The 10,816-nt window shown below is 48.8% G+C and overlaps 1 protein-coding gene across 4 annotated transcripts in view; it reads left to right on the top strand.

Moving 5' to 3' along the window:
- LOC137541434 (allergin-1-like) overlaps window positions 1-10,199 on the top strand; it is a 92,305-nt gene extending 82,106 nt beyond the window's left edge. For all 4 annotated transcript variants that reach the window (XM_068262718.1, XM_068262719.1, XM_068262720.1 and 1 more), the window contains 2 exons: window positions 529-581; window positions 4,594-10,199. In XM_068262718.1, the coding sequence (XP_068118819.1) occupies window positions 529-581; window positions 4,594-4,611 (71 nt within the window). In that variant the 3' untranslated portion in view covers window positions 4,612-10,199. The remainder of the gene's footprint in view (window positions 1-528; window positions 582-4,593) is intronic.
- The last annotated feature ends 617 nt before the right edge of the window (window positions 10,200-10,816 follow it).

A 10,816-nucleotide genomic window follows, 5' to 3' on the forward strand; every position in this document is an offset into this window, starting at 1 on the left:
ACTGCGCATGCTCCGGAGGCTTACGGTGATGTACGCATGATCGAGCCGGGAGGGCAGACTGGGCCGAGCATGTGCAGTTGTGGACAACTTCGTCTGAAGTTGCCGCACTATCGATGCCACGGAAGAGACCTGAAGGGAAGCCAAAGGACCTCAGGGGCTACAGGGGGCTAGAGGGAAGCCCCAGGTAAGTGCCGATTTTTTATTTTAGTGCTCTGCTCCTATAAACAAATGTTAGAAAATTACACAAGTTACAAAATCTACAGATCACAAAATCAGAAAAAGACAGCAGGCAAGTTCATCTTTTTCTTTACATATAATGTTTAACTTGAGCCACCTTTAGGGACGATTCTCAGGTTTTTTTTGTTTCTTTCAAAACCAGCTTACTCAATGGGAGTTGCTCAGTCCAACTGCCAGAATAGTGTGCACACAAGTAGAGAGGATGGCTGGCTTCTTTGTATAGATTATTTCCTCTATATTATAGATATAACTGTGCACTTTGTGTTGTAATTGCTGTTGCTTTAATTTTAGTAATTCACGGTCAGAAGGAAACCGTGGAGTATGCGGATCTCCCAAGAACACAGGTGAGAAATGGGTGTTGCACTGAATTAGAGCATTCACCTACAGTATTTCTATGGCATTGCGTGTGAAATGTCCGTAAATATTTCTGTAGTACTTTAGTGCAGACTTGAGACTTACAGTAGTTGGCTTCTGGCCAAGTCACGGAGAGGGTTTTCATTCGGTCAAACTGGGCGGTTCCTCAGGGAACCAAGCTGTCGGGGGCCCCACAAGACAGTGACTGTAAAAGTCACAGGTTCACATTAGCTTCAGTATGAAAAGCTCCCTCGCTCATTTTTGCCCAGGGCCACATTTACCCAAAACTGGCCCAAGTATGAGTGTATGTATACAAAGGAGCAGCATGTACTGTACTATGGGAGGAGAGAACCATAGCGAGAGCTGACCAAGATCATCCACCAGGCAACCTAAGCAGATGCCTGGGGCCTAGCTAGTATCAAGGGGTTCACCTGCCCCCTTCTCTGACTTTTCTCCACTTCCGCGTACCAAAAGGACCTCACGGCGTGCCAAATCTACTACCTTGCCTAGAGCTACAGTACATCTTAGGCCTCCTTTCCACGAACTGTTGATAGGCTGTAAATGCCTCTCAAACTCTCTCAACTGCTCACTGCTGCCTGGTAACTGCTTGCTGAGCACATAGCTCAACAGTTTGTGGAAAAAAGGCCTAAATCCTTCTCTGGTGAGGGGAGATTGGAGAGAAGCACATACTGCAATATAGTAGGTGGAGAGGAGTAGCGTGTACTATACAATGAAGAGGGGAGGGTGGAGAGGAATAGCATGTACTATACAATGAAGAGGGGAGGGTGGAGAAGAATAGCATGTACTATACAATGAAGAGGGGAGGGTGGAGAGGAGTAGCATGTACTATACAATGAAGAGGGGAGGGTGGAGAGGAGTAGCATGTACTATACAATGGAGAGGGGAGGGTGGAGAGGAATAGCATGTACTATACAATGAAGAGGGGAGGGTGGAGAGGAGTAGCATGTACTATACAATGAAGAGGGGAGGGTGGAGAGGAGTAGCATGTACTATACAATGAAGAGGGGAGGGTGGAGAGGAGTAGCATGTACTATACAATGAAGAGGGGAGGGTGAAGAGGAGTAGCATGTACTATACAATGAAGAGGGGAGGGTGGAGAGGAGTAGCATGTACTATACAATGAAGAGGGGAGGGTGGAGAGGAGTAGCATGTACTATACAATGAAGAGGGGAGGGTGGAGAGGAGTAGCATGTACTATACAATGAAGAGGGGAGGGTGGAGAGGAATAGCATGTACTATACAATGAAGAGGGGAGCGTGGAGAGGAGTAGCATGTACTATACAATGAAGAGGGGAGGGTGGAGAGGAGTAGCATGTACTATACAATGAAGAGGGGAGGGTGGAGAGGAATAGCATGTACTATACAATGAAGAGGGGAGGGTGGAGAGGAGTAGCATGTACTATACAATGAAGAGGGGAGGGTGGAGAGGAGTAGCATGTACTATACAATGAAGAGGGGAGGGTGGAGAAGAATAGCATGTACTATACAATGAAGAGGGGAGGGTGGAGAGGAGTAGCATGTACTATACAATGAAGAGGGGAGGGTGGAGAGGAGTAGCATGTACTATACAATGAAGAGGGGAGGGTGGAGAGGAATAACATGTACTATACAATGAAGAGGGGAGGGTGGAGAGGAGTAGCATGTACTATACAATGAAGAGGGGAGGGTGGAGAGGAGTAGCATGTACTATACAATAAAGAGGGGAGGGTGGAGAGGAATAGCATGTACTATACAATGAAGAGGGGAGGGTGGAGAGGAGTAGCATGTACTATACAATGGAGAGGGGAGGGTGGAGAGGAGTAGCATGTACTATACAATGAAGAGGGGAGGGTGGAGAGGAGTAGCATGTACTATACAATGAAGAGGGGAGGGTGGAGAGGAATAGCATGTACTATACAATGAAGAGGGGAGGGTGGAGAGGAGTAGCATGTACTATACAATGGAGAGGGGAGGGTGGAGAGGAGTAGCATGTACTATACAATGAAGAAAGGAGGGTGGAGAGGAGTAGCATGTACTATACAATGAAGAGGGGAGGGTGGAGAGGAGTAGCATGTACTATACAATGAAGAGGGGAGGGTGGAGAGGAGTAGCATGTACTTTACTATAGGGAGGGGAGTGTGTGGATTAGCAACATATAATGTACTAAAGAGGGGAGCAGGAGAAGAGCAGCGTGTACTGTGGAGTGTGGAGGCGAGGACCCATGGCATTTACTTTTTTTTTTGGAGAGGAACAGAATTTATTTAACTATGGACAGTATTGGGGGTTGGGATGGTCAATGAGATGCAAAAAGAAATTGAGTTGATGCAGGATTATGCAAATTTATGCAGCTTGGAAATGGACCAATCGAGTTTTACCTCAGCAGGATTTAAGTAGGCCATTTTCAAGCTGAATATATTTGCATACAAAATTTGCATAATCCTCAATCCACTTATTTCCATCTCGCTGACCATCCCTATTGTTGGGGGGGGGGGGGGGGCACATACTGCATACCTCCCAACTTTTTGATTCACGAAAGAAGGGGGGGGGGCACTTTAAGACACACCTATTCCACACCTCTAATCCCTCCCAGCCACACCCCTAGTCACGCAAATCACAAAGAACAAAAGCAAGAGATGTTTTATTATTCAAACCACGAAGGTCCTATCTATCATCGGTTAGTTTTATTTCATAATAACATTTAAAAGTAAGAGATATATTAATTTAAACGATGAGAATCAAGTTTAGAGTCAATTTGAAAGATTTTTCAAGAGAAAAATACATCTATTTATACAGTTCTCTACTGAGAGACGGACAAATGAGGGAAAAAAGAGGGAAAGAGGGATTTGGTTCCCTAAGAGCTCAAACCTCAAACCTGAGTCAAAAGACTTGATTGACAGTGGCGCAGGCGCAGTAGAGGACGGCCTCGCAAAGTGTTGGAAGTTTTTTGTGGGGAGCACTTGGAAGTGAAGCTTCTGCTGCACATGGGAATGCTGTCATACGTGAAAGGGAGTCTGGACATGGAAAGGGAACGACGGGCAAGAAATTTAGCACAGGGTGAAAAGTATAAATCTAGCACATAGCCAGCCCTTTTAATTTCTGATGCCATACCTCCCAAACTTTTTGAGATGAGAAAGCGAGACACTTAAGACACGCCCCTGGCACACACTTAGTCACACAAAACATAAAGATTTCATAAGAAAAATGTTTTATAATTCAAACCAAAGTGGTCCGTTCTATACTCTATTTATTTTCCTTTATATTAACTTTTGAAGATAAAAGAAAGATAGAAATATATCAATTTTAAAGGATACCCGATGTAACAGCCTCAGGTAAAAACTGAAGGTGTACTGGGTAGGAGGACATAATCAAATACTCACCGCACCTCCGCTCTTCTCTGGTCCATTCTGTTGTCCTCCTGGGCGACTTCAGTGACTCCAAACCCGGACATCCAGCTCCTCGAATGTCCAGTATATCCGTTCTGTTCCCCTGTGGACACGCCACGTGATGTCACAGGACAGGAGCATGCTCGCTCCCCCTGCGTCTCCAATCATGTTCTCACGCTGGGATGCCGGAGCAAGTGTGCTCCTGTCCTGTGACATCACTACGTGGTGGAGTATGTCCGGGTTTGGAGCCGCCGAAGTTGCCCGGGACAACCAGACGAACTGGAGAAGAGCAGCGGGGGGTGGAGGGGAATGGGAGGCACGGTAAGTATTTGATTATGCCCCCCCTGCCCAGTACAGCTTCAGTTTTTAGCAGAGGTTTTCGCAATGGGAATAAAGTTTAGAGTCCATTAAACATATTTTTCAGTAGAAAAATATATAGATTTACAAAGATCTGTATATCAGTCCTGAAAGAGGGACGCATGAGGAAAAAAGAGGTACAGGAGGATTGGGTTCCCTCCTCCAAAAGAGGGACAGTTGGGAGCTATGCGTGATGCTGAGTGATACAGTTTAGTATAATAAAGCTCTGTCACCAATTTTACTTTCTATTGGTTGTTTCTAGGTTACTCAACAGTCCTAACTGGCAATGAAGATGTGAGAAGGTGATGCTGGGTGTTTCATAGCAACCGCTGAACAGGAAGTCTGCTGTAAGCTGGAAATTTTCTTCTTCCAAGGACCAAAACTGTTTTAGTTACAGCATCCCAGAAGCATCAACATATATGTGGAACTGTTTATATCAACTGTAATTTATGTTTTTAAAGTATTTTTCAGTTCATGCGGGAATGTACATATCAACTGTAATTTATAGGTTTAAGGTTGCTTTCATAGTAAGACGTTACAGGCGTACGTTAGTGCAGCCTGTAACGCAGCCCAACGCACAGCAATGAAAAATCAATGGGCTGTTCACAGTGCCCACGTTGCGTTACATTGTAACGCAGCAGGTTAAAAGAAAGTGCTGCATGCTGTGCGTTATAAGCCGTGTTAGACAGTTTGCACATGCTCAGTGATGTTGGAGGAGGAGGTCTCCCCTCCTCCTCCGCAGCCAGCCACATGGCTAATTAATCTTCACTGCACTGTGACGTGTAGTGTTTACTTTCTGGAGCGGCCGCTCTGTGCGGCGATTGGCTGGCGGGACCACGTGATGCGGATCACGTGGTCTACGCATCGCACAGCACAAAAAAGGCGCACCAAGAGCTGCATAACGCAGCTCTTGGTAGCAGCGTCCTCCAGCACCACCAGCCGTTGCGTTGGGGGAACATTATGCGACCTATAACGTCCCCTAAAACGCAACGTCCTGGTGGAAAAGAAGCCTTAATGTAGTTTTCATTTTTTACCAACCTGTAAGACTTTAGTGAGAGGGATATGGAGGGACACAATATCTATTATTCCCCCCTTATAAAACATGCTAGTTGCCTACAAGGCATGGTCAATGGGATTGCTCTGGGTTGATGCAGGATTTTTCAAAGTTTGCATACAAATTTATGAAGCATGGAAAAATCAAATTCCACTGTGGTGTGACTTGACTTGGTCCAATTTAAAGCTGCATAATTCAGCATACATAATTTGCATTATACTGCATCAACTCAGAACTATTTGCATCTCATTGACTATCCTTCTTGCCTATCTGTCATGCAGACCTATTGGCTTCCGTAGTCACACTGAGAACAAATGTGCGGTCACCTGATCTGCATACTGCTTCTGGATCAGTATAAAGCTACACACTGGATAAATGTTGACACCGTATTTTGTGAGTGCTTCTGGTGACAGTTTACCCTTGGCTCTGGTATACATATGTGCTGTCTATTTTGTTGAGTTGGTGTGGAGAGAGGGGGAGATAGGATGATGAAGCGGGTAGCCTTGGTAACTACGATAGTGGTTGGCTGACTATTATTCAGTCAAGTAGCATTTGTATAACGATAGCCACCATCATATCTATCTATACAGGTGTCTTTGCGTTTCCTCTTACAGTGGTGCGATGCTATTTGGAATAATTGCACCCCACCAGATGCAAAAAGTCACACCACACATTATAGCCGTGGTGCGACCCAAAAAAAAGCAAGGAAATAACCTGTAACTTCCAGTGAACTTTCAGGATTACCATGGAAGTCGCACGATAACTCACTGCAGCTTGTGCTCTACTGTCACAATGCAGGCAGTGTGTCATGTTCCATTGCTTGTAATGGCCATTGCGATGAGCTGCGGTAGGAGAGAGTACCGTGGCGCAACGCAGTAATGCTGAATACTCCCCTAACAGTGCAGGAAGATGGATCCTAGCGATGTCCCACGACAAGCGTTCCCCGACTAAACAGAGTTCAAGCGATCGTGGTACTTTGTACAGGAGTCGTCGGATCTTAAAGATCCGACCATGAATTCGCGAGATTGTGGAAACTATCGCTCTTCGCCCATAAAATCACCAGTCAGAAAAGTTGCGTAGTGGGTATGGGCCTCAAGTGTCAAAGGACCCTTAAAGGTTCAATCTACTAGGTGACACTTGGTAGGCTGAGCCAACACTAGGGTTCTGCATGCATGAGATCTCTTTGCCATAGCTCCTGGCTTTGTCCCTTTGTCACCTCGGAGCTTTCACTAGGGGTCTGCACGGATGAGATCTCCTTGCCATAGCTCCTGGCTCTGTCCTCTTGTCACCTAATGAGCTATCACTAGGGGTCTGCACGGATGAGATCTCCTTGCCATAGCTCCTGGCTCTGTCCCCTTGTCAGCTGCTGAGCCATCACTAGGGGTCTGCATGGATGAGATTTCCTTGCCATAGCTCCTGGCTCTGTCCCCTTGTCAGCTGTTATTCCATCACTAGGGGTCTGCTTGGATGAGATTTCCTTGTTATAGCTCCTGGCTCTGTCCCCTTGTCAGCTGCTGAGCCATCACTAGTGGTCTGCATGGATGAGATCTCCTTGTCATAGCTCCTGGCTCTGTCCCCTTGTCAGTTGCTGAGCCATCACCAGGGGTCTGCATGAATGAGATCCCTTTGTCATAGCTCCTGGCTCTGTCCCCTTGTCAGCTGCTGAGCCATCACTAGTGGTCTGCGTGGATGAGATCTCCTTGTCATAGCTCCTGGTTTTGTCCCCTTGTCAGCTGCTAAACCATCACTGGGGGTCTGCATGGATGAGATACCTTTGTCATAGCTCCTTGCTCTGTCCCCTTGTCAGCTGCTAAACCATCACTAGGGGTCTGCATGGATGAGATCCCTTTGTCATAGCTCCTTGCTCTGTCTCCTTGACAGCTGCTGAGCCATCACTGGGGGTCTGCATGGATGAGATCTCCTTGCCATAGCTCCTGGCTCTGTCCCCTTGTCAGCTGCTGAGCCATCACTAGGGGTCTGCATGGATGAGATCTCCTTGTCATAGCTCCTGGCTCTGTCCCCTTGTCAGCTGCTGAGCCATCACCACCAGGGGTCTGCATGGATGAGATCCCTTTGTCATAGCTCCTGGCTCTGGCCCCTTGTCAGCTGTTATGCCATTACTAGGGGTCTGCATGGATGAGATCTCCTTGTCATAGCTCTTTGCTCTGTCCCCTTGACAGCTGCTGAGCCATCACTAGGGGTCTGCACGGATTAGATCTCCTTGCCATAGCTCCTGGCTCTGTCCCCTTGACAGCTGCTGAGCCATCACTAGGGGTCTGCATGGATGAGATCCGTTTGTCATAGCTCCTTGCTCTGTCCCCTTGACAGCTGCTGAGCCATCACTAGGGGTCTGCATGGATGAGATCTCCTTGCCATAGCTCCTGGCTGTCCCCTTGTCAGCTGCTGAGCCAACACTAGGGTTCTGCATGGATGAGATCTCCTTGCCATAGCTCCTGGCTCTGTCCCCTTGTCAGCTGCTAAACCATCACCAGGGGTCTACATGGATGAGATCTCCTTGTCATAGCTCCTGGCTGTCCCCTTGTCAGCTGCTGAGCCAACACTAGGGGTCTGCATGGATGAGATCTCTTTGCCAAAGCTCCTGGCTGTCCCCTTGTCAGCTGCTGAACCATCACTAGGGGTCTGCATGGATGAGATATCCTTGTCATAGCTGCTGGCTCTGTCCCCTTGTCAGCTGCTGAGCCATCACTAGGGGTCTGCATGGATGAGATTTCCTTGTCATAGCTCCTGGCTCTGTCCCCTTGTCAGCTGCTGAGCCATCACTAGGGGTCTGCATGGATGAGATCTCCTTGCCATAGCTCCTGCCTCTGCCCCCTTGTCAGCTGTTATGCCATCACTAGGGGTCTGCTTGGATGAGATTTCCTTGTCATAGCTCCTGGCTCTGTCCCCTTGTCAGCTGCTGAGCCATCACTAGGGGTCTGCATGGATGAGATCTCCTTGCCATAGCTCCTGGCTCTGTCCCCTTGTCAGCTGCTGAGCCAACACTAGGGGTCTGCATGGATGAGATCTCTTTGCCATAGCTCCTGGCTGTCCCCTTGTCAGCTGCTGAACCATCACTAGGGGTCTGCACGGATGAGATCTCCTTGTCATAGCTCCTGGCTCTGTCCCCTTGTCAGCTGCTGAGCCATCACTAGGGGTCTGCATGGATGAGATCTCCTTGTCATAGCTCCTGGCTCTGTCCCCTTGTCAGCTGTTATGCCATTACTAGGGGTCTGCATGGATGAGATCTCCTTGTCATAGCGCTTTGCTCTGTCCCCTTGACAGCTGCTGAGCCATCACTAGGGGTCTGCACGGATTAGATCTCCTTGCTATAGCTCCTGGCTCTGTCCCCTTGTCAGCTGCTGAGCAATCACTAGGGGTCTGCACGGATTAGATCTCCTTGTCATAGCTCCTGGCTCTGTCCCCTTGTCAGCTGCTGATCCATCACTAGGGGTCTGCATGGATGAGATCTCCTTGTCATAGCTCCTGGCTCTGTCCCCTTGTCAGCTGTTATGCCATTACTAGGGGTCTGCATGGATGAGATCTCCTTGTCATAGCTCTTTGCTCTGTCCCCTTGACAGCTGCTGAGCCATCACTAGGGGTCTGCACGGATCAGATCTCCTTGCCATAGCTCCTTGCTCTGTCCCCTTGACAGCTGCTGAGCCATCACTAGGGGTCTGCATGGATGAGATCTCCTTGCCATAGCTCCTGGCTCTGTCCCCTTGTCAGCTGCTGAGGCAACACTAGGGGTCTACATGGATGAGATCTCCTTGTCATAGCTCCTGGCTGTCCCCTTGTCAGCTGCTGAACCATCACTAGGGGTCTGCATGGATGAGATCCCTTTGTCATAGCTCTTGGCTCTGTCCCTTGTCAGCTGCTGAGCCATCACTAGGGGTCTGCATGGATGAGATCCCTTTGTCATAGCTCTTGGCTCTGTCCCTTGTCAGCTGCTGAGCCATCACTAGTGGTCTGCATGGATGAGATCTCCTTGTCATAGCTCCTTGCTCTGTCCCCTTGTCAGCTGCTGAGCCATCACTAGTGGTCTGCATGGATGAGATCTCCTTGCCATAGCTCCTGGCTCTGTCCCCTTGTCAGCTGCTGAGCCATCACTAGGGGTCTGCATGGATGAGATCTCCTTGTCATAGCTCCTGGCTCTGCCCCATTGTCAGCTGCTGAGCCATCACTAGGGGTCTGCATGGATGAGATTTCCTTGTCATAGCTCCTGGTTATGTCCCCTTGTCAGCTGCTGAGCCATCACTATAGGTCTGCATGGATGAGATCTCCTTGCCATAGCTCCTGGCTCTGTCCCCTTGTCAGCTGTTATGCCATCACTAGGGGTCTGCTTGGATGAGATTTCCTTGTCATAGCTCCTGGTTCTGTCCCCTTGTCAGCTGTTATTCCATCACTAGGGGTCTGCATGGATTAGATCTCCTTGCCATAGCTCCTGGCTTTCCCCTTGTCAGGTACTGAGCCATCACTAGGGGTCTGCATGGATGAGATCTCCTTGCCATAGCTCCTCCTGGCTCTGTCCCCTTGTCAGCTGCTGAACCTTTACTAGGGGTCTGCATGGATGAGATCTCTTTGTCATAGCTCTTGGCTCGGTCCCCTTGTCAGCTGCTGAGCCATCACTAGGGGTCTGCATGGATGAGATCTCCTTGTCATAGCTCCTGGCTCTGTCCCCTTGTCAGCTGCTGAGCCATCACTAGGGGTCTGCATGGATAAGATTTCCTTGTCATAGCTCCTGGTTATGTCCCCTTGTCAGCTGCTGAGCCATCACTAGGGGTCTGCATGGATGAGATCTCCTTGTCATAGCTCCTGGCTCTGTCCCCTTGTCAGCTGCTGAGCCATCACTAGGGGTCTGCATGGATGAGATCTCCTTGCCATAGCTCCTGGCTCTGTCCCCTTGTCAGCTGCTGAGCCATCACTAGGGGTCTGCATGGATGAGATCTCCTTGCCATAGCTCCTGGCTCTGTCCCCTTGTCAGCTGCTGAGCCATCACTAGGGGTCTGCATGGATGAGATTTCCTTGTCATAGCTCCTGGCTCTGTCCCCTTGTCAGCTGCTGAGCCATCACTAGGGGTCTGCTTGGATGAGATTTCCTTGCCATAGCTTATGGCTCAGTCCCCTTGTCAGCTGCTGAGCCATCACTAGGGGTCTGCATGGATGAGATTTCCTTGTCATAGCTCCTGGCTCTGTCCCCTTGTCAGCTGTTATGCCATCACTAGGGGTCTGCTTGGATGAGATTTCCTTGCCATAGCTTATGGCTCTGTCCCCTTGTCAGCTGCTGAGTCATCACCAGAGGTCTGCATGGATGAGATCCCTTTGCCATAGCTCCTTGTTCTGTCTCTTTGTCAGCTGCTGAGCCATCACTAGGGGTCTGCATGGATTAGATCTCCTTGCCATAGCTCCTGGCTGTCCCCTTGTCAGTTGCTGAG

Source organism: Hyperolius riggenbachi, chromosome 12, assembly GCF_040937935.1.
Source record: "Hyperolius riggenbachi isolate aHypRig1 chromosome 12, aHypRig1.pri, whole genome shotgun sequence".
Lineage (NCBI taxonomy): Eukaryota > Metazoa > Chordata > Amphibia > Anura > Hyperoliidae > Hyperolius > Hyperolius riggenbachi.